This window comes from Lolium perenne, chromosome 7 (genome assembly GCF_019359855.2).
Source record: "Lolium perenne isolate Kyuss_39 chromosome 7, Kyuss_2.0, whole genome shotgun sequence".
Classification (NCBI taxonomy): domain Eukaryota; kingdom Viridiplantae; phylum Streptophyta; class Magnoliopsida; order Poales; family Poaceae; genus Lolium; species Lolium perenne.
The window spans coordinates 320931947-320959648 of NC_067250.2; the positions used below are offsets into that span (position 1 = coordinate 320931947).

The following is a 27702-nucleotide window of genomic DNA, read 5'->3' on the forward strand; positions in this document are numbered from 1 at the left end:
CGATGTTTTATCCCTAGTAGCAACAGCACATCCACAACCTTAGAACTTTCTGTCACTGTCCCAGATTCAATGGAGGCATGAACCCACTATCGAGCATAAATACTCCCTCTTGGAGTTACAAGTATCAACTTGGCCAGAGCCTCTACTAGCAACGGAGAGCATGAAGAACATAAACAACATATATGATAGATTGATAATCAACTTGACATAGTATTCAATATTCATCGGATCCCAACAAACACAACATGTAGCATTACAAATAGATGATCTTGATCATGATAGGCAGCTCACAAGATCTAACATGATAGCACAATGAGAAGAAGACAACCATCTAGCTACTGCTATGGACCCATAGTCCAGGGGTGAACTACTCACACATCGATCCGGAGGCGATCATGGCGATGAAGAGCCCTCCGGGAGATGATTCCCCTCTCCGGCAGGGTGCCGGAGGCGATCTCCTGAATCCCCCGAGATGGGATTGTAGGATAACGTTGCATAGAAAACAAAAATTTTCCTACCGCGAACACGCAATCCAAGCCAAGATGCAATCTAGAAGACGGTAGCAATGAGGGGATTATCGAGTCTCACCCTTGAAGAGATTCCAAAGCCTACAAGATGAGGCTCTTGTTGCTGCGGTAGACGTTCACTTGCCGCTTGCAAAAGCGCGTAGAAGATCTTGATCACGGCGCCACGAACGGGCAGCACCTCCGTACTCGGTCACACGTTCGGTTGTTGATGAAGACGACGTCCACCTCCCCGTTCCAGCGGGCAGCGGAAGTAGTAGCTCCTCTTGAATCCGACAGCACGACGGCGTGGTGTTGGTGGTGGTGGAGAATCCCGGCGGAGCTTCGCTAAGCGTGCGGGGAAGAAGGAGGAGTGGGGCGGCTAGGGTTTGGGGAGAGGGGGTGGCTGGCCTCCAAGGGGTGCGGCCAAGGTGGTGGCTTTGGTGTGGCCGGCCCCCTCCCCTATGCCCCTCATTATATAGGTGGAACCCCAAGTGTTGGACTACAAGTCTTCGAATAAGACCCGAACCCAAAACCTTCCATGTTGTAGGGAAACCTACTCAAGGTGGGACTCCCACCCAAGTGGGATTCCCACCCTTCCATGTGGGAGGGTGGCCGGCCCCTATGGTGGAGTCCACTTGGGACTCCACCCCTCTAGGGTTGGCCGGCCATGGGTGGTGGAGTCCCTTCGGGACTCCGCCTTCCAAAGTGATTTCTTCTGGACTTTTCTAGAACCTTCTAGAACCTTCCATAAATGCACCGGATCATTTTCAAACACATAAAATGACATCCTATATATGAATCTTATTCTCTGGACCATTCCAGAACTCCTGATGATGTCCGGGATCTCATCCGGGACTCCGAACAAATATTCGAACTCCATTCCATATTCAAGTTCTACCATTTCAACATCCAACTTTAAGTGTGTCACCCTACGGTTCGCGAACTATGCAGACATGGTTGAGTACTCACTCCGACCAATAACCAATAGCGGGATCTGGAGATCCATAATGGCTCCCACATATTCAACGATGACTTAGTGATCGAATGAACCATTCACATACGATACCAATTCCCTTTGTCACGCGATATTTTACTTGTCCGAGGTTTGATCATCGGTATCTCTCTATACCTTGTTCAACCTCGTCTCTTGAGAAGTACTCTTTACTCGTACCGTGGTATGTAGTCTCTTATGAACTTATTCATATGCTTGCAAGCTAATTAGACGACATTCCACCGAGAGGTCCCAGAGTATATCTATCCGTCATCGGGATGGACAAATCCCACTGTTGATCCATATGCCTCAACTCATACTTTCCGGATACTTAATCCCACCTTTATAACCATCCATTTACGCAGTGGCGTTTGATGTAATCAAAGTACCTTTCCGGTATAAGTGATTTACATGATCTCATGGTCAAAAGGACTAGGTAACTATGTATCGAAAGCTTATAGCAAATAACTTAATGACGTGATCTTATGCTACGCTTAATTGGGTGTGTCCATTACATCATTCATATAATGACATAATCTTGTTATTAATAACATCCAATGTTCATGATCACGAAACCATGATCATCTATTAATCAACAAGCTAGTTATAAAGAGGCTTACTAGGGACTCTTTGTTGTTCACATAACACACATGTATCAATGTTTCGGTTAATACAATTATAGCATGGTATGTAAACATTATCATAAACACAAAGATATATTATAATAACCATTTTATTATTGCCTCTTGGGCATATCTCCAATATTCTCCCACTTGCACTAGAGTCAATAATCTAGTTTACATTCGTAAAGATATAACACCTTGGCCTTCCGGTGCTTTATCATGTTTTGCTCACGGGAGAGGTTTTAGGCAACGTATCTGACATGCTCAGAAACGTATGTATTTTGCAATTCATTTGCGTCTTCACGCATCAATCATTTTCCAACTGAGTTGGCATTTATCGTATATGTTTGGTCTTCTGGTGGAACCTTAATTCTGCGGTCTGAAATATGTCACTAGTATTTTCATACACAATATAGCTTCAAAGTTCTGACACTATCGGAACTACACCAAGTTCTCAAAGAACTTCTTGACTTAACATCCTCAATCATTGTTAAAACAATGACATACTCTGCCTTCTTTTGTAGAATCCGTCACAATATTTAGAACTCTTCTAAATCTAGCATTGTGCTACCTTTTAAACAACACTTAGCCTAATTTGAGATTGAAATTTTATTTTTATATGTGACAAAACCAATATCGGTGCAACACCTTACATCGATTTGTTTGTCATTTCTCCATACAAAACTATTTATATATCCTTGGTTCTTCTAAAGTACACAGGGATATTCTTACTGTTTGTCCAATGATCATCACATGAATCATTCTGGTATATGCTCCTAATATTTTAGAGCACATGACATCTGATTGTGTACATATTAATTGTGATCTAAATCACTCATGTGTTTTTACTCATTGAGTTTCAGATACGCTCAAGTCTTGTTAAAACTTCACATGACAAGAACATTTTCTTAATATTTCTATATTGAACTACTTCAATATCCTTTCTATGTACTTTGACTTAAACTTATTATGTGTTTTAATCTATCTTCATAGATCTTGACACTAAATATGTTTCAGTCCATATTCTTTCATTGAAGTTAATTCTCAATGAAACTTTTTATAATCAATTACATTATTTATAACCAACTATATGTCATCTACATAAAGTATTATAAATATGTCTCAGCGCTCCCACTTAATTTCTTGCAAATGCAAGCATCTTCATTGTTTCTGATGAAATAAAAAACTCTTTGACTATTTCATCCGGTGAAGATTCCAACTCCGTGATACTCACTTCATCCAATTGAAGATCGTATACCTATCTAGTATTCCACGGACTAGCAAAACTCTTGGTTGTATCTTGTATACACCTTTAATACACACTTATGTTAAGTAATGTACTTTGCCATCCTACTAGCATATCTCATAAAAGAAATATGTAGCGATTACTAGAATAATCCACATAGACTATAAGCATTGCTACGGAAGATCTAATCTTATCGTAGTCAACTATTTGAACTTTGTCGTAAACAACTTTTCGACAAGTCGAGCTTCTTCAAGGATATATCATCCATGTCCATCATTTTTATAGATCCATTTATTTTCAAAAAGTATTCACCTATCTTGGATTTCATGGCGCATAGCCATTTTAACGGAGTCAGGGCCCATCATAACTTCTTTGTTTGTAGTTGGTTTATCATTGTTCAAAATCAATCCTTTGTCCACGAATCATTTATTTGATCACAAAGTAAACCATACCCACAAGGTTCAATATGTACTTCGATCTCCATGGGTAAAACACTTTGTAGTGATGGGAGCCATGATCGTCGTGGCCGCTTCCGGAACCAATTCCAATGCTGCGCTACTCTGATCATTATGCTCAGGTTCATAAACCTTATCGAGTTCTATTGTCCTCCCACTCAAATACTTTGCTAGAAACAATTTCTTGGAAATAAGTAAGAAACATCGACGAAACACTTTTGTCTTTGTTTCCATGGTGGAAGAATTCCCAATTAATTCTTTGGGATAACCAACAAAGACATTCATCCGATTTTTGTTGTAAACTTATTTACCTTATGCTATGCATACCAAAATTTAAGAAATGACTATTAGGTTTCATACCCATGCCATAACTCGTATGGTGTCATTTGAACGGATCATGATGATGCTCTATTCAGTGTAAAAGCGGTAGTCTCTTAAAGCATAATCCACAAAATTATAATGGCATCAATATTTTATCTCATCATTGATCCAACAAGATTTGGATACATCTCTCGGATACTCCATCATCACTATGATACTCCAAGAAACGTGAGTTGTAGAACAACTTCATAACTCTCTTAGATGTTCACTAAAATTCGTAATTCAAATATTTCCACTATGATCCAATCATAGATATTTGACTTTTTATATTACGATGATTTCCACCTCATGCTGAAATTTATTTGAATCCATTCAAATGTTTCAAACTTCTTCCTTATCGAATATATACATATATACTCAATTCATTGTTGGAAGTTTTCATGAAGTAGAAGAATCTCCCGCACACAACTATGCCCAGTGAATCACATACATCATCATGTATTTTTCCACTAAGTTAGTTGCCCGTTCAACTCTTGGCCTATGAACGGTATTTTAGTCATTCTCTTTAGAAAAGATTTGCAAGCGCCAAACGATTCAAAAATCAAATGACTCCAAAAATCCATTTGCATGGAGTTCCTTCATGCGTTCCTCTCTAACATGACCTAAATGGCGGTTCCACAAATAAGTGGAATTCAAATCATTTGCCTTATGGCATTTTAGTGTCAGTGTTTATGTATGTGTGTTTTCACCATTAAGATTTATAATAACTTATCCATCGTACATGGAGTAATGTCATAATTCAACTCATTGTTTTCATTTGACCAGAGCAAAATAACAATTATTAAGTTCTTTATTATAAATTCTAAGGGCTAGATAAAATGCCAACGACGAACATAATAACGCTTTATTTTTGTTCTAGACGTGCATTTCTATCATATTCCTTGTCAGTCACTTAGGCCATTGTATTCTTGTATTGCGTTGTTTTGTATGACACTTCATACCAACCAATATGGTACTAATACCCAAGAATTTCATTGTGTGACCAAACTAGGAATACAACCATAATATGTATATCATTTATATACACCTGAGCTAGACTTTCTAGTCTTTTCTTTTCTTTCTGCCAAAATATCTTTTGTAGTTTCTCTTTTAGCTTTCCTCATTATTCAGAAAACACTTCACCTTCAATAACTTCTAGGTTTGTTGGTCAAAATACCAATAACCTTGAGGTTCTTATTTTGAAGTTGATCATCATATGACAAGTGTTTCAGATTTCACTATTAGTAACCTTTTAATATGATGAACAATTTCACTCATAATTTTATCCATCATATCATGACGACTTTCCGAGACCATGTCTGTACATGCTAGGCTCGTAAAATTTAACCTCAGTATTCGCATGTGCAAAACTGGTTTGCACCCGTTGTATGCACACGTAGAATCTATAACACCCGATCATCACGTGATGCTACGAAACGACGAGTCTTAGCAATGGTGCATACTAAGGACGATCACTTCATGGATATGCGAATATCGTTAGTGCCCCAATAGTTGGAGGATTGGGACGCCTTGCATCTTCAACCTTCCTACATTCCCATAAAACTTATGAGTTTATGTAGTCTCACCAAATTATATTCTATCATCTTGCAATAATGTCTTAGATATCACATATATCTCATACCTTGATTATTTCTGAAAACAAAATTTTTAGCTCCTTACTTTTCAAACAGATTTGAACTTCAAGTTTCACGGAGACAAAGATAACTTTAGGTACTAATTGAAACCATAGCTCTTTGAATCAACAATGTGAGGTTTACTAAAAGTTTGCAATAGGACTTAATCATTTCTTGATTCTTTAACAATACGGTACCAGTCCGTAAAGTTTGTTGTCAGATTTTAACAGTATTTCTATCTCAATTACAAGACTAGCGCTTGGTAGAAAACGGATGCCAATACTACAAATTAATTCAAAATACTACTCAGACTATATTTATCATAATTAGTTCATGTTTTAATCTAATTACTAATGAACTCCCACTTAATACAATATCCCTCATAGTTGTTAAGTGGTACACGATCCACATCCACTACACCAAAACCGATCATCACGTGAGATGATGTAGCTTCAATGGTGAACATCAACATGTTGATCATATCATCCATATGACTCGTGTTCAACCTTTCGGTTTCCGTTGTCCCGAGGCCATGTCTGTTCATGCTAGGCTCGTCAAGCAAACCCAAGTATTCTGCTTGTGCAACATGGCTTACACCCGTTGTATGTGAACGTTGAGTCTATCACATCCGATCATCACGAGATGCTTCGAAACGACGAACTGTGCAACGGTGCATACGAGGGGAGAACACTTTATTATCTTGATATTAATGTGAGGGATCATCTTATAATGCTACCGTCGCGTTCTAAGCAAAATAAGATGCATAAAGGATTAACATCACATGCAATTCATATGTGATATGATATGGCCCTTTAGTCTTTGCGCCTTCGATCTTCATCTCCAAAGCACGGACATGATCTCCATCATCAACGGGCATGATCTCCATCATCGTTGGCGTAGCGTCAAGGTCCATGGCGCCGTCTTCATGGTTGTTCACCTCATGTAGAAACTATTACAACTACTTTGAAATACTACTCAACATGAAATTTAAAGACAACCATAAGGCTCCTGCCGGTTGCCACAATACAATAATGATCATCTCATACATATTCATCATCACATCATGACCATATCACATCACCAAACCCTGCAAAAACAAGTTAGACGTCTCTAATTTGGTTTGCATATTTTACGTGGTTTAGGGTTTTCGAGTAAGATCTAATCTACCTACGAACATGAACCACAACGGTGATACTAGTGTTGTCAATAGAAAGAGTAAATTGAATCTTCACTATGGTGGGAGAGACAGACACCCGCAAAGCCACTTATGCAATACAAGTTGCATGTCGAACGTGGAGCAAGTCTCATGAACGCGGTCATGTAAAGTTAGCCCGAGCCGCTTCATCCCACCATGCCACAAAGATGCAAAGTACTCGAACTAAAGACAACATAAGCATCAACGCCCACAAAACAATTGTGTTCTACTCGTGCAACCATCTATGCATAGACACGGCTCTGATACCACTGTAGGATAACGTTGCATAGAAAACAAAAAATTTCCTACCGCGAACACGCAATCCAAGCCAAGATGCAATCTAGAAGACGGTAGCAATGAGGGGATTATCGAGTCTCACCCTTGAAGAGATTCCAAAGCCTACAAGATGAGGCTCTTGTTGCTGCGGTAGACGTTCACTTGCCACTTGCAAAAGCGCGTAGAAGATCTTGATCACGGCGCCACGAACGGGTAGCACCTCCGTACTCGGTCACACGTTCGGTTGTTGATGAAGAAGACGTCCACCTCCCCGTTCCAGCGGGCAGCGGAAGTAGTAGCTCCTCTTGAATCCGACAGCACGACGGCGTGGTGTCGGTGGTGGTGGAGAATCCCGGCGGAGCTTCGCTAAGCGTGCGGGGAAGAAGGAGGAGTGGGGCGGCTAGGGTTTGGGGAGAGGGGGTGGCCGGCCTCCAAGGGGTGCGGCCAAGGTGGTGGCTTTGGTGTGGCCGGCCCCCTCCCCTATGCCCCTCATTATATAGGTGGAACCCCAAGTGTTGGACTACAAGTCTTCGAATAAGACCCGAACCCAAAACCTTCCATGTTGTAGGGAAACCTACTCAAGGTGGGACTCCCACCCAAGTGGGATTCCCACCCTTCCATGTGGGAGGGTGGCCGGCCCCTATGGTGGAGTCCACTTGGGACTCCACCCCTCTAGGGTTGGCTGGCCATGGGTGGTGGAGTCCCTTCGGGACTCCGCCTTCCAAAGTGATTTCTTCCGGACTTTTCTAGAACCTTCTAGAACCTTCCATAAATGCACCGGATCATTTTCAAACACATAAATGACATCCTATATATGAATCTTATTCTCCGGACCATTCCGGAACTCCTCGTGATGTCCGGGATCTCATCCGGGACTCCGAACAAATATTCGAACTCCATTCCATATTCAAGTTCTACCATTTCAACATCCAACTTTAAGTGTGTCACCCTACGGTTCGTGAACTATGCGGACATGGTTGAGTACTCACTCCGACCAATAACCAATAGCGGGATCTGGAGATCCATAATGGCTCCCACATATTCAACGATGACTTAGTGATCGAATGAACCATTCACATACGATACCAATTCCCTTTGTCACGCGATATTTTACTTGTCCGAGGTTTGATCATCGGTATCTCTCTATACCTTGTTCAACCTCATCTCCTGACAAGTACTCTTTACTCGTACCGTGGTATGTAGTCTCTTATGAACTTATTCATATGCTTGCAAGCTAATTAGACGACATTCCACCGAGAGGGCCCAGAGTATATCTATCCGTCATCGGGATGGACAAATCCCACTGTTGATCCATATGCCTCAACTCATACTTTCCGGATACTTAATCCCACCTTTATAACCACCCATTTACGCAGTGGCGTTTGATGTAATCAAAGTACCTTTCCGGTATAAGTGATTTACATGATCTCATGGTCAAAAGGACTAGGTAACTATGTATCGAAAGCTTATAGCAAATAACTTAATGACGTGATCTTATGCTACGCTTAATTGGGTGTGTCCATTACATCATTCATATAATGACATAATCTTGTTATTAATAACATCCAATGTTCATGATCACGAAACCATGATCATCTATTAATCAACAAGCTAGTTATAAAGAGGCTTACTAGGGACTCTTTGTTGTTCACATAACACACATGTATCAATGTTTCGGTTAATACAATTATAGCATGGTATGTAAACATTATCATAAACACAAAGATATATTATAATAACCATTTTATTATTGCCTCTTGGGCATATCTCCAATAGGGATTGGCGGCGGCGGCGTCTCTGGAAGGTTTGCCGTATTGTGGCTCTCGGTACAGAGGGTTTCGCGACAAAGGCTTTAAGTAGGCGGAAGGGCGGAGTCGGAGGAGTCACGGGGGCCCCACACGCTAGGGCCGCACAGGCCCCCTCTAGGCCGCGCCGCCCTAGTGTGGCGGCGCCCCGTGGCTCCACTTTGTTTCTCCCTCGGCCTTCTGGAAGCTTCGTGGAAAAATAAGCCCCTGGGCGTTGATTTCGTCCAATTCCGAGAATATTTCCTTACTGGGATTTCTGAAACCAAAAACAGCAGAAAACAACAATTGGCTCTTCGGCATCTCGTCAATAGGTTAGTGCCGGAAAATGCATAATAATGACATATAATGTGTATAAAACATGTGAGTATCATCATAAAAGTAGCATGGAACATAAGAAATTATAGATATGTTTGAGACGTATCAAGGCGCGGAAGCTTTCTTGCCGCCCTTCTTGAAGTTGCCCTTCTTAGGCTTGCCTTGCTTTTTGAAACTGGTGGTCTTGTTGACCATCAATACTTGGTTCTCTTTCCGTATCTCCACTTCAGCAGATTTCAGCATGGAGAAGAGTTCAGGTAACTCTTTGTTCATGTTCTGCATGTTGTAGTTCATCATAAAGTTCTTGTAACTTGGTGGCAGTGATTGGAGGACACGATGAATACCCAGCTGGTTAGGAATCACAATCCCCAAGTCACTGAGCTTCTTCGCGTGCCCGGACATAGCGAGCACGTGCTCACTAACGGAGCTTCCCTCTTCCATCATGCAGCCAAAGAAGTGTTTTGGGGCCTCATAGCTTTCCACGGCCGCATGAGTTTCAAAGATAGCTTTGAGCTCACGGACTAGCTCACAAGGGTCGTGGTGCTCAAAACGCTTTTGTAGCTCTGCCTCTAGGCTGCACAGGATGGCACACTGAACTTGGGAGTACTGAGTTCTCCGAGTCTCGTAAACATTTTTTACTTCCTCAGATACTGCAGGAGCAGGTGGGGCACCTAGCGGTGCATCAAGCACATATTGCAGATTTCCGCCAGTGAGGAAAATCCTCACATGACGGAACCAGTCGGTGAAGTTGCTACCATTTCTTTTAAGCTTTTCTTTCTCTGGGAATTGGTTAAAATTGATGGACTGGCCCGCCATAATCTACAACATATTTGCAAAGAGTTTAGACTAAGTTTATGATAAATAGAGTTCAATTTTAATTCTTAAATTTAACTAGGTGAACTCCCACTCAAAACAACATCCCTCACATTGTCTTAGTGATCACACGAACCAAATCCACTACACCCAAATCCGATCATCATGAGAAAAGGTGTAGCTTCAACGGCGAACACTCAAAGTGTTCATCATATCATTCATATGACTCATGATCTACCTTTCGGTATCCCGTGTTCCGAGACCATGTCTGTACATGCTAGGATCGTCAAGGAAACCTTAGTATCCGCGTGTGTAAATCTGGCTTACACCCGTTGTATGCACGTGTAGAATCTATCACACCCGATCATCACGAGATGCTTCGAAACGACAAGTCTTAGCAACGGTGCATACTATGGATGAACACTTTATTATCTTGATATTTAGTGAGAGGGATCATCTTATAATGCTATCGTCGTGATCTAAGCAAAATAAGATGCATAAAGGATTAACATCACATGTAGTTCATATGTGATATGATATGGCCCTTTAGTCTTTGCGCATTTGATCTTCATCTCCAAAGCACGGACATGATCTCCATCATCCACGGGCATGATCTCCATCATCGTCGGCGTAGCGTCAAGGTCAATGGCGCTGTCTTCATGGTTGTTTCCACCACGTAGCAACTATTACAACAACTTTGAAATAATACTACTACATGAAATATAAAGACAACCATAAAGCTCCTGCCGGTTGCCACAATACAATAATGATCATCTCATACATATTCATCATCACATCATGTCCATATCACATCACCAAACCCTGCAAAAACAAGTTAGACGTCTTCTGATTTGGTTTGCATATTTTACGTGGTTTAGGGTTTTCGAGTAAGATCCAATCTACCTACGAACATGAACCACAACGGTGATACTAGTGTTGTCAATAGAAAGAGTAGATTGAATCTTCACTATGGTGAGAGAGATAGACACCCGCAAAGCCACTTATGCAATACAAGTTGCATGTCGAGCGTGGAGAAAGTCTCATTAACGCGGTCATGTAAAGTTAGCCCGGGCCGCTTCATCCCACCATCCCGCAAGATGCAAAGTACACACAACTAAAGACAACAAAAGAATCAACGCCCACAAAACCATTGTGTTCTACTCGTGCAACCAATCTATGCATAGACACGGCTCTGATACCACTGTTGGGATTCGTAGCATAGAAAACAAAAAATTTCCTACCGCAAGAACGAACAACAAGCCAAGATCCAATCTAGTAGATGGTAGCAACGAGGTGAAGATCAACATACCCTTGAAGATCGCTAAGCGTTAACGAGATTAGATCTCGTGGTGGATGTAGTCGATCACTTGCCGCTTGCAAAAGCGCGTACAAGATCTTGACGGTGCCACAGTCGGGCATCACCTCCGTACTTGGTCACACGTTCGGTGTTGATGAAGACGTCCTCCTCCCCGTTCCAGCGGGAAGCGGATGTAGTAGATCCTCCTCGGAATCCCGACAGCACGATGGCGTGGTGGCGGTGTTGGTGGAGAACTCCGGCAGGGCTTCGCCTAAGCACTATGGGAGTTGTATGAGGAGGGGGGCGGCTAGGGTTTGGGGAGAGGGGCTGCTTGGGGCGCCAGCCTTGGGTGCCCTGGGTGGTGTGGCTCAAGTGGTGGCCGGCCCCCTCCCTCTCTCCCTCATTATATAGGTGGAATCCCTAGGGTTTGCCCAAAGTCTTCGAATAAGACCCCAATTCAAAAACTGCCATATGGACGAAACCTAGAGGGACAGGGACTCTCCCTTTCCCCCCTTGCTTGGTCGGCCAAGGAGGTGGAGTCCACCATGGACTCCACCCTCCTACTTGGTTGGCAAGTTAGGGTTGGTGGAGTCCCACCGGGACTTCACCTTCCATAGTGATTCCTTCCGGAAGGTTCTAGAACATTCTAGCGCCTTCCATAAATGCAACAGATCATTTCCAAACTTAAAAAGTGACTTCCTATATATGAATCTTATTCTCCGGACCATTCCGGAACTCCTCGTGATGTCCTGGATCCCATCTGAGAATCCGATCAACAATTGAACTCCATTCCATATTCCATATCTACTTAAAACGACATCAAACCTTAAGTGTGTCACCCTACGGTTCGTGAACTATGCAGACATGGTTGAGACTCTTCTCCGACCAATAACCAATAGCGGGATCTGGAGATCCATAATGGCTCCCATATTCAACGATAACTTAGTGATCGATTGAACCAATTACATACGATATCGATTCCCTTTGTCACGCGATACTTTACTTGTCCGAGGTTCGATCTTCGGTATCACCATACCTTTGTTCAACCTCGTCACCGACAAGTACTCTTTACTCGTACCGTGGTATGTCATCTCTTGTGATCTATTCACATGCTTGCAAGCTAATCAGACGACATTCCACCGAGAGGGCCCAGAGTATATCTATCCATCATCGGGATGGACAAATCCCACTCTTTATCCATATGCCTCAACTCACACTTTCCGAATACTTAATCCCATCTTTATAACCACCCATTTACGCAATGGCGTTTGATGTAATCAAAGCATCCTTCCGGTGTAAGTGATTTAAATGATCTCATGGTCGAAGGACTTAGGTAACTATGTATCGAAAGCTTATAGCAAGTTGAACTAAATGGCTTGATCGTATGCTACGCTTATATGGGTGTGTGTCCATTATATCATTCATCTAATGACATAACCTTGTTATTAATAACATCCAATGTTCATGATCACGAAATCATGATCATATATTAATCAACAAGCTAGTTATACAAGAGGCTTACTAGGGACTTCTTGTTGTTTACATAACACACATGTATCAATGTTTCGGTTAATACAATTATAGCATGGTATGCAAACATTTATCATCAACACAAAGATATTGTAATAACCACTTTATTATTGCCTCTTGGGCATATCTCCAACACTACCAAGCTCACGGGGAGAACTTTCTCTCATGGCAAGCCCAAGTGCTGCCCACCCCCCGTGGGGCTCGTGTCATGCGTCTGCTTGAAGGCTCTGACCCGGCGCTCGGAACTTCGCCGCTCCCGCTCCTCACCCGTGTGACCGGGGATAGTAAAGGATGCCATAATTCATCATATAATGCATTATCACAAATGCACACATTGAATCATAATCATGTAGAGCAGTTCTACAATCGACAATATGATTTTTTTTACAAAGAGCCATTAGCACAAACACATATTCCCACTCCACTCCTCTAGAGGCTATTCCGATGGTGTACCTTTGGGGAAGGGACTTGAGGTTGGAGGCGAGGGAGGATGCATGGTGGTGGACGCAGGCGGCGGCGCCGAGGGCGAAGGCGTCGGTCCAGGTGGTGGCGCCGAGGGCGAAGGCACCGGTCCACGCCGAAGCGGGTTCTGCTGGTGGTGGCGGGGATGCGTGGAGCGTGGAGGCATGCGGCCGTCGCAGAGGAAGGAGGCGGCAACACGCTCTATCTAGGCCGGCAGTCGAGGCCGGCCGTCGCGGGGGCAGGCGATAGCAGCGCGATCCATGGAGGCCAGCCGGCGCGGTAGAAGGGGCTGCGACGCGATTTGTCGTGGCCGGCCGTCGTGGGGGACGAAGGCGGCGACACGCTACGTGGCATAAACCCTAGGGTTCGATTTGTGGGAGGAGGAGGGGATACTGGCGAGGAAGAGGGGAGGAGGATGATATAGGGCCAGCAATTATTGGTTCTATTTCTATGGCGCACCAGAACCAGTGCGTCACATAATGTCTTATTTCTATGGCGCACTGGTCCTAGTGTGCCACAAAATGTCTTATTTCTGTGGCGCACCAGGACTAGTGCGCCACAGAAATAAGACACATTTTGTGCCGCACTGATCCCGGTGCGCCACAGAAATAGCTAAACCAATGATTAGGGCTGGCAGGGTGTGGGCCCCACCGAATTTCTGTGGCGCATGCGCGTCTCGTGCGCTACAAAAATAAGCTATTTCTGTGGCACACTGCGTGGCGCACGTATAACCAGCACGTATAACCAGTGCGCCACGTAATAGCATCCTTTTCCTACTAGTGTGCTAACCAGGTTGTGTGCTATTTTGAAATATTTTCAATTCTACTGGTACTAACAATGGCAGGCCAAGGTCAAACACAACCCCTCCCAGGGACTCAGAGGACTTCACACACTCACTTCCCGATAAGCAGGAAATTCTGGAGATTCTGAAGTTAATGAAGAAGAATGCATCACCAGGCCTAGATGGTTTTAATGTTGCTTTCTACCTCTCGGCTTGGAATTGGATTTGGCAATGATGTGACAACCGTGGTTCAAAATTTCTATCTAGCTAGCTCCTGAGACTTATGCGGACGTTTGTACTATCTTTTATTTATTTATTTATTGCAAAAAGGATCTTGGCATTAAGAGAAACATCGAATAGTATAAAGTACCTCAACAAAAAGGAAAATTACAACGAAATTCTTGAGATGTCCTTTGTCTTCAACCTCCAGACCATGTCGATAGCGTTCCGCCGCTGCCGCTCCTCCCTGAGCCAGCCTGACATTGTTGGATGCAGACGTGAAGTCACCGGACGGGTCAAGAAGACCACATCCGTCCTAGAGACGAGGAAGAAGAAATAACCGCCGATGAAGCTGCATGACGATCGGAAGATCCCCAAGCTAGAAAAGGTCCTCGAGAACCACAACACTCCCCACAAGCTTCCCAACATTGTCGCCGAGATGGGCTGAAGCCGGGGAGACCTTATTGGAGAAGACGTCGCCGCCACCACTTGAGCGCCGCCCCACCAAACATTCACCCTAATAAAACTAAAAAATGAAGCCCTCCCGTCGACGGGGCCAGATCCACCCCTCCTCCGTGGCCCGAATGCCACAAATTTGATCTCTTAGATGGTTGTGTGCATCTTTATCTATGCAGAAGCCAGGTGTAATAATTAAACCTGTTAAGTAATATAAAGCGCCATTTATCGAAAAAAAAAACTTAAATCTTGTTTTCAGTATGTTCACCGGAAGTGACAAAAACACACACACTTCATACATCTCATGATCCAGCAAAGCTAGCCATTTTGCAACGGGGCCTTATGCATTTGGCAATTTTACTTTCACGCAAGAGATCCAAATAATTCTGAACAATATTATACAACTGGTATGCGATGAGGCAATTATTTTATGAGAGAGGGTATATTGAACACCAGAGTGTCTGACAATACAGTACATCGATTAGTTCTCCATCCGCCTTATTCAAGTAGCAGTATCTATGTATAGAGCAACCACCCACTGTATATATGCCTTGCTTAAATTCCACTTGTGTTCGTGAACCATTTCCGCCAGTTAACAACAAAGATGACATGCAAACTATCGAGTAGCCTGTCGACCAGCCTGAAATAAGCATACCTCCACCTCTTTACAAAAAGAAACCCAAAAAATACCATCCAAGCACCTGCCACAAAACCAGTAACTAATCCTAGAAGGAAATCCATTTGAGACAAACCAGGTTCAGGCAAACTTTCCGAATCACCGTTGACTGGCAGATCTCTTGGAGAACCAGGACATTGCCTTGGAACAGGATCTCCACAAAGACCAGGATTACCAATGTACATAGAAGCTGGATCATCTGCCTTGAGTGTGTCTAGTTGATGTCCCGAAGGTATTCTTCCTGAGAGATTATTGTATGACAAGTTTAGATAGCTCAAGTACGTCAAATTTGATAAGCTCTGAGGTATGCCACCACCAAGATTGTTTTTTGAGAGGTCAAGAGACTCGAGTGATCGAAGGTTGCCAATCTTATATGGGATATTTCCATTCAACAAGTTTGATGATAAGTTCAAATTTATGAGACCGACAAGGGAGCTTATTTCCTTTGGGATTTTTCCGGTTAAACCGTTGCAGGATAAATCAAGGGTCATCAAATATATACTATTCCCCTGGTATTGAAGCACTTGCCCTTTTATTACGACTGATAAGCTATCATCAGAGGGTCCCATATGAACCGTACTATACTTGAGGTAGTATGTTTCACCAAAAGGATTCGAAGATTCTGTACCATCATCAGAAGTAGATGTGCCCCTCAAAGCTTTCAAATTTTCTAGGTATTGTGGTATGGCCCCAGAAAAGTTATTATTGGACAGATCCAAAATACGAACAGCGTGAAGTTCCATTATTTTAGTTGGAATGTGACCAGAAAAGTTGTTTAGACGTAGCAGTAGCACAACCAAACCAGGCATGACTTCACTAATCCATTCCGGTAACTCTCCATTGAACTTGTTTTGAACGAGATCGAGGAAAATAAGACTTGGACATTGTCGTAGGAACAAAGGAAATCCACCTGATAAACTATTGTTTCCAAGAAGGAGAGTAGTGATTTTCAAACTCAAAGAACTCACTGAATTGACGGTTGAAGAGTTGTTGATAGATAGGTCATGTGGTTTTAACTCTTTTCCGCCACAATCAGGAAGCACTCCTGAAAGTAGATTGTTTGAAACATCTAAGACCCGCAATTTTCGCAAACGACAAATTGACGCTGGAATAGGCCCGGTTATTGAATTTGAATAAAGAACCGCGACCTGCAAATCTGGATTTTGGAAACTTGATGGAAATCCACTTAAAGAGTTTCTGGATATGTCCAATAACATAATTGTTTTTGGTAACTTTGGTATGGAACCAGTCAGTAGATTTGAATGCATTGAAAGGTCAATCACTGACATGAACTCCAGACTAAGTGGTAAGTCCCCGCTAAGTTGGTTCGAGGAGATGTCCAACGATTCAGCCTCAGAAAAGGTAGTCCAAAACCAATCTGGGATCCTACCAACTAGGCCCGTGTTTGAAATATCAAGTTCTATAGTGCCCTTCTGCCATCGAAGCCATTTAGGAAACTGGGGACCCAAATAACAAGGTGAAAAGTATCCATAGTCCAAGTTGAATGGAGGTACCCAATGCGAGTCAATTGTGAACTCCAAATTATTAAAAGATAAATCAATGGTCTTCAAATTCATCAGACCAGCAAAATGTTCTTCTGTTATCACACCACTCATGTTGTTCATTTCAAGGTACAATTCAGTTAAATATGCAAGAGAGCCAATCTCCACGGGCATTGAACCGCTCAAGTTGTTGTGGCTAAGGTCTAAGTAAATCAAATTTGCTAGCTCGCCAATCTCCATAGGCACTGAACCGCTCAAGTTGTTGCCTGCAAGGTCTAAGTACTTCAATTTTTTCATCATGCCAATTTCCGTAGGCACTGAACCGCTCAATCCGTTTAGAGCGACATCAAGCATACTTAAGCTAGTTAGGTTTTGGTCGCAAAAAAAAAAAGCTAGTTAGGTTCGACAGATATTGTAATGTCGTGCCAGTGATGCTGGTAATCCTCAAACTCAATTGTTGCAAATTCTTCAAGGAACAGCTGGGTATTCTATGTACCACCTCTGTTATGTCCCCACCGATATTATTGCCGTCAAGACGTAGAGATCTCAAATTACACAACTTTTGCAGTGTCCTCGGTATCATTCCCTTGATGCTGTTATATGAAATGTCAAAGGTCCCTAACATGGTCAAGTTTCCCAACTCGTTCGGAAACGTGCCTGATAATCCACAACCATGTAATTTTAGGCTCTTGAGGCTAGTTACATCCCAGAACCAGTTGGGTGCAGCTAGATTGTTGAAAGGGTTACCAGAGAGGTCAAGATCCTCAAGAACTGTAAGGTTGTTGTGTGGAAGTGAGGATGGAGCATTACTCATATTAAGGCCACATGATGGGAGAACCAATAGAGCCAAATTGGGAAGAGCGTTGACTGTATGGACCAAGTCAACGACTCTGCTGAGGTTAATTGTGGCCATGTTAAGATGCTCTAGCGAGTGGAGACGCCGCAACCAATATATATCCTTTGAGTACATGGTAGTGTGGTCGTACTCATTGCCTATGTCAAGGTGTACCAATTTGGAGAGGTTGCCTAGCTGAGGAGGTATGCTACCATGAAAACCCATGTTGGAGAGGTTGAGATATGTCAAGCTCTGGAGAGAGCCCAGAAACCCCGGCATCGCCATTGCATCTCCTAGAAGATAATTTCCGCTCAGGTCTAGATGCCTGAGACTATGCCGGAGAGAAAGCAACGACGAAGATACCTGTCCACGCAGCGAGTGGCTGTAGGAGTCCGAGTCCACGTAACCATACATATCATACTCTGCTGGATAACGGTTGCGGACGTCCAGCTTGACGATGTGGCCTGTCCTTCTGCTGCAGGTGACGCCGCTCCAACGGCAACAATCGTGTCCTTCCCGCCATGAGATGAGGCTATCATCTGGGTCGCTGGTGATGCCAGCCTTGAAAGAGAGCAGCGCGCCTCTATCCACTGGGATGCAGCTCCCATTGGACGTTTCGCTCGCGCTGTCGACGGAAGAGGTTGTAGGTAGAATGATTACCAAGAGGAAGAGAAAGCTCGCTGCAGCCATGGCGTTGTGGTTAGCTAGGCTTGTTTGCATAGAGCGGACTCCAAACGAGAACATGGCGAGAGTAGTCTTCTAACGAGTGACGAACCGTGAAAGAAGAAAATATGGGTGCCGTGTCGTGTACGTAGGGGGGCTACCGGCTATCACAAATTTGGATGGATCACCCACTAGTTAGGTAAACGTCGTGCTCTCAAGTCCGTCACTTTCGTGTTGTTAATTTGGAGGACATTTCCGCGGTTGGAATAATGGAATAGATGTTGTCACTAGTAGAAAACATGAGCTGCCTAGATCATTAGTCCGATTGGATCGACGGATGCTCAGTTGTTTGACCGCGCGCGACCCGGTAAATCCACGGCAACGGAGCAAGGACCGAGCGGAAGCTGCGGAACACGTACGTACGTGTCTTTTCCACGATGTCTCGGCGTCGCCTCTCCTTCCGATCCACCGCGCGCCGGACAAAGCGTTGCTTTGAATATTAGGGCATCTCCAGCGTTTGTGTCGACCCTTTTGGTCGAAATTGATCGCGCGTCCGTTTGCGTCGGGGTGGCTCCAGCGGCAGACGCATTTTTTAGGACGAATCCTTTTTTTTTAAACATGAAACATAGTTTTCATACTTAACAAATAAACCTAAAACGCCTACTGCTCCTCGCCGCTGTGCTGCTCCTCGTCGCTGTCGAGCACGATGAGCTCCGGTACGACCCAAGGCCAGTTGGCATCCGGGGAGCGTACGCCGGGCGCGCCGCCGCCGGTGCTCGAGGTTGAGGAGGCTGCGGCTGTGGTGGCGGTGGAGGGGCCCAGTACTGCGGCTGTGGCGGCGGTGGAGGCGCCCAGTACTGCGGTTGTGGCGGCGGTGGCGGAGGCGCTGCCGACTCCAGGAGCGCCTGTCGAAGTGTTTCATCCGCCGACAGGCCCGCGGCATGACGGCGGTGGCGTAGCGGGGCAGCGGCGGCTGCACAGGCGCGTCGTTTTCGGAGACGAGGACGGCGACCTTCGCCATCTCGTCGTCCGTCATGTTGTCCGGGAAGTTGAAGTTCCGGCCCTCCGCCAAGGCCTGCTGCCATTCGTGGAAGACGACAGTCGTCGCTGTCGTCGTCCTTCACCTCCTCGCTATGGTACGCGAGCGCCTCGACGTAGTCATCATCGTCGTCGTACACGGCGTAGGCTTCGTCGTCGTCGGCGGCGTCGTTGTGCTGCGTCTGCTGACGTCGTGTCCGCGCCTGCTGACGACGCGTCGGCGCCTGCTGACGACGAGCCGGCGGTGCAGGGCCGAAGGGGTAATCCCTGTCGCCCATGAAGCCTGCCCTTCGTCTCATGTCCGTCTCCGTGGACAGGTACGTACGCCAAAGCTCCGAGTCGATGGCGTACGCCGGATCGCGCGGAGGTCCGCCGGCAGATACCGCCTCCTGCGCCGGATCTCCGCGGTCCGATCAGGCTCGCGCGCAGGTACTGGAGGGATAGGCACCCGGCGGCAGCTGAGCCGCCAGCCGCCAGGCAGCTGCACGCCGGACCAGGCGTCATCGCACGACATCCATTTGCCGTGCATGAGCCTCCCCACCGAGACGGGGAGCGGGATCTTCTTGCTGCCGCTGCCGGAGGCCTCGAAGTCATTCTTCTTCCCATGGCGCTGCGGCGGTGGTGGTGGTTGTGGAGGTGTGGGCGGAGGAACGACGCGGCCGATGGACTTTTATGGGCGGGCGCGCGGGTGATAAGGGGTGGCCCGATCTTCTCAGTAAGGAACGGTGGTGATGATGATCACGGGGTGATAGCAGCGGAGGAACACGACGATGTAGTGGATGATAACTTGTATGACGCAACGAGATCTCTTGATTGGTCCCTGTCGCCAATGCAACAGCTCTCAACCCTGTAAGATATTCGAAACTCCACACACTTGCGCACGTAGCCGCCGACCACGAAGCGGTAAGTTGCAACCTTCTAATTCCCAATGGAACAGCAGATCACACAAGACTTTTTCAGGATCTACACAATATCAAGCAATATGGTGTAGGGATTCAATAGTTTTGCATAAGCAAACAACTAAGAACTAGGGTTTATCTTAAACGTGGTCTAAAGCAGCTAGGGGGGCGTCCTGGGCACTTATATAGGTGTCCGGGACAACTTCTGGTCGAAAAGATACAAAGAAAACCGACCCAGAATAGATCTGGTCGAGACAGACTCGGACGCGTCCGGTCTGGAATCCGGTCAACCGGGCTGTGGACCGGGTGGTCCAGTCGTGAGTCCGGTCGACCGGGCGGAAACCGGGAAACTGCGAGGTTTCCGGTTTTCGTCCGGTACGAGCGTCAAAATCCGGTTGGCGCCCGGTCCGGTTGGCGCCCGGTCAACCGGGTCAGGGACCGGGCTGCCCGGCCTGGGGGCCGGTCTGACCGGGTGCAGGACCGGCCTGGACTTTCTGCTTCTCCTCTCGCGCCTTCCTCCCGCTCCTCCCTCGCGCGTCCATGAGATATCTTCATGTCCAGCTCCATGTCCAGCTTCACGTCCATCTTGACGTCCGTCTTCATGTCCAGCTGCTCCTCTCCTCCTCGTGCGATGCTTGTCTCCTCTTGATACCTGATGATACATAAATCATAGGACTTAGGCAGTATAAAGTTCTCATCAATCAAAGTATCGTTTAGAAACAAATTCACCTATTGTTTAAGTAGCTTCGCACGAGCTCTTGTTATCGGTCCAATCCTTACTTCATCGGACTTGAGCTTCACAGCAGGTTCATCTTCAGCTTGTAATGACGGAGGTGGCATTGAGGTAGGGATGTCCTCATCATCTCCCCCCCCCTTCAAAAGGCGTCGACCCCGACGCTCCAAGGTCTTCTCCGTCATATGGTGTCAAATCAGCAACATTGAAAGAATTACTGACACCAAACTCATCAATTGGAAGATCTATTGAGTATGCATTATCATTGATCTTGGCAAGCACTTTGTAAGGACCAGCACCACGAGGCTTCAACTTAGACTTCCTCAGCTTCGGGAACCTATCCTTGCGAAAATGTACCCAGACCATATCACCAGGCTTGAACAACATCTCTTTGCGCTTCTTGTTCATCCTTGCAGCATTGCTCTTGCCTTTCTTCTCTATCAACTCTTTAGTCTTCACATGGATCTTACGCACAAAATCTGCCCTCTTGGATGCCTCCATATTAACTCTCTCGTGTATGGGTAAAGGCAACAAGTCAAGTGGAGTAATGGGTTTGAAACCATACACCACTTCAAAAGGACACAGCTCCGTGGTAGAGTGTACCGCCCTGTTGTAAGCAAACTCCACATGTGACAAACACTCTTCCCACTCCTTCAGGTTCTTCTTGATCATGGATCGCAATAGTTGTGACAATGTTCTATTCACCACTTCAGTTTGTCCATCAGTTTGAGGATGACAAGTAGTGCTGAAAAGCAGCTTCGTCCCCAGCTTTCTCCACATCGTCTTCCAGAAGTAGCTCATAAACTTCACGTCACGATCAGAAACAATTGTCTTCGGGACTCCATGTAGTCGCACAACCTCCCTGAAAAACAGGTTAGCAATATGCGACGCATCGTCGCTTTTGTGGCAGGCAATAAAGTGTGACATTTTAGAAAATCTGTCCACTACCACAAATATAGAATCATGGCCTCTTTTAGTACGCGGCAAACCCAACACAAAATCCATACTAATATCTTCCCAAGGTGTAGTAGGTGCCGGTAAAGGAGTATACAAACCGTGAGGCTTCAGCTTGGACTTGGACTTGTTGCAAGTAATGCACCTCTTCACATACCTGTCCACGTCCCTCCTCATCTTTGGCCAATAAAAGTGGTCAGCTAGCATGAGTAGCGTCTTCTCACGCCCAAAGTGACCCATCAAACCTCCAGCATGTGATTCCTGCAATAAGAGCAAACGCACAGACGATTCTGGAACACATAGTTTGTTAGCTCTAAACAAGAACCCATCGTGTATGTGATATTTTTCCCATGCTTTACCAAGAGCACATAAGCGATATGGTTCAGCAAAATCATGATCAGTAGCATATAAATCACATAGCACCTCTAATCCAGGAATTTTAACATCAAGTTGAGTTAATAGCATATTCTTCCTAGATAGAGCATCAGCAACAATATTATCTTTTCCCTTCTTATGCTTAATAATGTATGAAAAAGACTCAATGAACTCAACCCACTTAGCAAGGCGCTTATGCAAAGTAGACTGAGCTTTCAGGTATTTCAAAGCTTCATGATCAGAATGTATGATAAATTCTTTTGGCCACAAATAATGTTGCCAAACCTCAAGAACTCTAATTAAAGTATACAATTCTTTATCATAGATAGGATAGTTCAACTTAGCACCAGACAGTTTGATGAGGTCTAAGACCCCGTGTGTGGCCCGATCTTGCGGTTGACCCGAAATCCAAAGGAGGGAGAGAGGGAGAGTGCGAAGAACACGAAGAACACGATGAACACGATGAACTCACGCACGCACACCTACCCGATACAACCGATACTTACCCTCGTGGCTCGATGGACCACGCCAATAGAATCACCACGGGAGAGACTCGAGGTAGAATCCCGGAGTGAGAGATCGGTGTTGGGGACGGAGACCGGTGAGGGAGAGAGAGTGGAGCACACTAGAATCTCACTCACATAGATCCAATCATCCAACAAGGGTTGCCTTGATACAAAGGGGATGAAACCCTAGGGAGACAAAGCTCATCTTCATGTCTAAGCTATCATCTTGTCTAAGGGGTAAAGGAGGGGTCCTAGGTGCTTATATAGAGGTACAAGCCAGCTTGGGCCGAAAAGGTACGCAAGTGGATAACTTAGGCAGCTTGGGGAGTCATTCCCGTCGGATCCGGTTTGGGGCCGGTCAGACCGGGCCTGGGACCGGGTGGTCCGGTCCTGGGGCCGGTCGGCCGAGGCGGCTGCAACCGGACAGTCCGGTCGTGGGGCCGGTCCAACCGGGTTCTGGGCCGGCCAGCCTTCTTCTCCTCTTTCCTCCTTCTTCTTCTTCTTCTTCTCTTCTTCTTCTCTCTTCCTTGCACCATGATGAATGGCTCCTCTTCCCTTCCCTCGCTTACGTGCACCATGGGTGTTCCTCCTCTCCGGTCCTCGATGACTCTTGTACCTAATGACATATAACATGTCGACATGAGGTAGCATTCCATTCAAGGTATCTACGAGGTCGAGTATCGAGAGGAAGGAGTTCACCTTGTCGCGTGTAGCGTGGGTGAGGGTTGAAGGTCCACTTGGGGGACTCTTTGGCCATGGTGTAGCGTCGATGATAGGCGGGGTTGCACTTGATGGTCTTGGTGTAGCGACGTCGGTGACCGGGGCTACATCATCTCCCCCCCCTTGGGGAAGAGTCGTCCTCGACTCTTGTTTCTCCTCGTCGAAGAGGTAGTCCATGACGGATGTCCCATGTAGAGTTGGGTAGTCGCGGTCGAAGAAGAACTTGGAGAAAAACCACTTGCGAAGGGAAAGCTCCAAGAGGCATTTGGCAAAAATGGGAACCAAAAGAGTGTGGGTGTATCCAAAATGTGGAAGGTCAAAAGTTTGTGCATGTAAGAGTTGTATGGTGTGAAGAATGTGTGGTGTGGCCTTGTCCCAAGCAAATGGAACAAACAAAAGGCAAGTATCGGCGGCAAAATTTGGGGCAAAATTGTTATGTGCAATGGCAAAACGATGGAGACTTCGAGCTTGGGAGTGTATGGTTGGCGTGAGCCGGGTATGAGCCTCCTCAAGTGTGAAAGAATCCATTGCAAATGCCAAAGATGAAATGAAAAATCCGAAGAAGGGCAACTTTTTGTGTGACATGTGGCACAAGATGCATAAGGTATCTCTCACATGTACGACATGGTCCTTGAGATTCTCGGAGTGTATGATGAAAGCATCACGACATACAACAATCATTGTGCCAACAAGATGTTTCAAGATAAGTTGCATAAGAGGCAAAAGGGGCGACGAGTAGTTGGACCAAACCGGAAACTCGACAAGGCAAGTCGGAAACACATGAGGGTGAAGGCTTGTGGGAACATACCCTTTGGTGTGATTCCCGCGGGTTAAGTCCTTGTTGGGGTAGCTCTCAATTGCGCGTTTTTTTCGTGAGCTCATGCTCCGTAGCGGTGGAAGTCGATGGTCGGGTACCTACACATGGAATGAGCAAAACAAAGAGCGTATATGCATGGTAGAGGAACACATCATCCATCATGATGTTCCAAGACTTGTGCACATCACCATTAGTGTCAAGAAAGATAGTATGAAATGCATGGCGATAGTGCAAATGGCAAGAATGGGTATGCATGGCATGTGGTAACTCATGATCATCAAAAATAGAGAAGGCTATGGGGGCCATCTCATGGACAATGAAATAAGCATTCTTGCATACCGAGCATAAGAAAGAGCAATTGTTCCTAATCTGGGATGCAAGGATCATGGAATGGTGCAAACATTGTGGGCAAAGCATGCGGAAGCTAATGTCATCCTTATCATTGCAAGCAATACATGGTAAAGAGCAAGTGGTCGGCATATTGCAAGCAATGGTGGAAAAATTAAAGCTCTCATAGCATGGCATGGTCAAAGTATCACAAGCACTCAAGTCCACATGATCAACGATGTTATCAAGCAAAGTATCACATGGGAACATGAAAGTAGCATATGACGTAGCAAACGGATCATCAAGATCATGCATGCACTCATAAGTCGTCATGTCCACTAGTGGGATCATGGCATCACCAACACCTTTGTCGTTACCTTTGTAGTCCGACTCATTTGAAGTAGGTGTGGTGGAAGTAGGAGGATCCATGTGGTCGACATGTGCATCTTGGAGCAAGCATGGTGAAATATCTTCATCGTCATGCACCATGTACATCGTCTTCATGATCGGGAACTCGTCCTCCTCGGAACCTAGTGCAACATAAGGAGACACCAAAGAGGGAGAGGATAATGTGTTAGCAAATGCGATGTCCTCTATGGACCTATCATCTACCTCTCGCAACTCACTCGGTGTATCACTCATGTCCTCCAATTGGAAGCACTCAAACTCACATGTGGAGTAGAAGTCACTCAACTCACTATCACTCTCGCTCAAGTGGGCTATGTGGCTCTCATGCTCACATGGGATTGGTACCAACTCATCAATCAAGCATATGGGAGTAGGCTCGACTTTCTCATCTCCATGCGCCTCCATAGGTGAAGGGAAAATCCCATGCTCACCCTTCTCAACTCCATCGCCTCCCAAGTCGTCCTCCATCGGTGGCGCCGTAGTGTCGTGGAGAGCTAGGCTCGTATCCACAACATCCTTGAGTTCACCTTGGTGATCTTCATCTTGAAGTGTGGGCGTCGAAGGCTTCTTGGTGGCTTGGGCTTGTAGCTCGTCGAAGTAGAGCGTCTTGGCGCTTGGCGTTGTGCATTGCCATGCCTCATGACCCTTGGCCTTGCACACCTCACATAGGAGATTGGGACATTCCCGTGGAGGGTGGCCTTGTTGCTTGCACTTGTAGCATCGGAGTCCATAGGCATGTGACGAGGTAGAGGCCATTGTGGTGGTGGCACTAGAGGTGGAAGTCGCCGTATGAGGAAGGTATGCGCGATGTGCACTTGCCATCCTCGGAGTGGTAGACACCGGATGATGGTGTTTGTCGTCTTCATGTCGAGGATCTCGTCTTCGGGCATCATCACCATGGCTTGAGTGGTGTCGTCGAAGATCCGTGGAAGATGTTGGTCGATGGCGCTCATGGGTTGGCTTGTGTCGGCGATGATCACGTGGTGACATATGTCGATGGGAGCCATGAGGTGGTGGTGGTCGACGACGATCATGAGGTGGTGTATGTCGATGACGATCCTCGACATGCCTAGATGATGGCGCATGTGGCGTGGCATGTCGCTTGTGGCGCCTTGTGGAGCTTGGAGAAAAGTGTCGATGACGATCATGTCGGGGACGCTCTTGATGCTCCATATGATGTACTTGAGGTCGACGATCTTGTGCATAAGCACGCTCATGGCGCCTTGTGGAGCTCGAAGAAGTGTGTCGATGACGCTCATGTTGAGGACGCTCTTGGTGGTCCAAATGATGGTGCCATCGTGGATGTCCTCCATCTTCATATGTAGCTCCCTTGGCCAAGTATGGATGCGAGGGCGCATCGTCTTTGCTCCATGTGGAGACTAGGTGAGGCTCCGCCATGGTGTCGATGTCGAAGTCGTGGCGTTGCTCCACCATGTCGTCCATGAGTGGTGAGCTAGTGTCGATGTAGAGCTCGTCGATGTCGTCCTCGAGGTGGTGCTCCACCATGTCGTCCATGAGTGGTGAGCTAGTGTCGATGTAGAGCTCGTCGATGTCGTCCTCAAGGTGGTGCTCCACCATATCGTCCATGTCGGTGATGCTCGCGGAGCCATAGTCGGTGTCGAGCTCCACATGTTCCTCCACATCCGCGGTGCTTGAGGAGGTGTCCTCCTCGAAGTACTCCATGTACTCCTCCGTGTCGTCTCCGTCGCTATACATGTTAGCACGATGGTATGTATATGGTGTATGTTAGTGGAAGAAGACTACCTCGATATCTTACCGTGGTATGATAAGATCGGGGCGATCCAAAAAGCCGAGGTCAAAATCAATTGTATCGGGCACTCACACAAAAGCACACGCAAAAGCTAGCAAATATGGTGTTAGGTGAGTGTGGTGGAAAGCCAAAAGACGAAATCCGAAATCAAGTGTATTGTCAAGAGTGGGTGAAATCCAAAAATCAAATGTCAAAGCGATGATCACTATAAACACGGAAAAGATGTGGAACGCACACACGAGATGAACGGGGTTAGTGCGACCAAGGAATGAGCGGAAAAGTGTAAGAAGCCCTTAAGCAAGGGTGCTCGGTGTCACACTAACACAAGAAGAGATCAAAGCTTCGGTTGCAAAGGAAGAGACAACAAGATTCACACGTGGCCTCTCTTCTCTTATCTCTCTTTTGCTTAAAAGCTTATGACTCTTTTGTGTATGGTGGCACTTGACACTTTTTTGTATTTGGATGTATGGGGGCACTTTGCACACTTTTGTATGTATGATGGCACTTGCACTCT

At 45.8% G+C, this 27702-nt stretch overlaps 1 protein-coding gene across 1 annotated transcript; it reads right to left on the reverse strand.

Moving 5' to 3' along the window:
- Nucleotides 1-15345: 15345 nt before the first annotated feature.
- Nucleotides 15346-18788, reverse strand: LOC127316678 (receptor-like protein EIX2). The gene is made up of 2 exons (XM_051347124.2): nt 17534-18788; nt 15346-17430 (listed from the first exon to the last, which is right to left on the reverse strand). Exons 1-2 carry the CDS (start codon nt 18719-18721, stop codon nt 15520-15522), a joined length of 3099 nt encoding a protein of 1032 aa, XP_051203084.2. The 5' UTR covers nt 18722-18788; the 3' UTR covers nt 15346-15519.
- Nucleotides 18789-27702: the final 8914 nt, after the last annotated feature.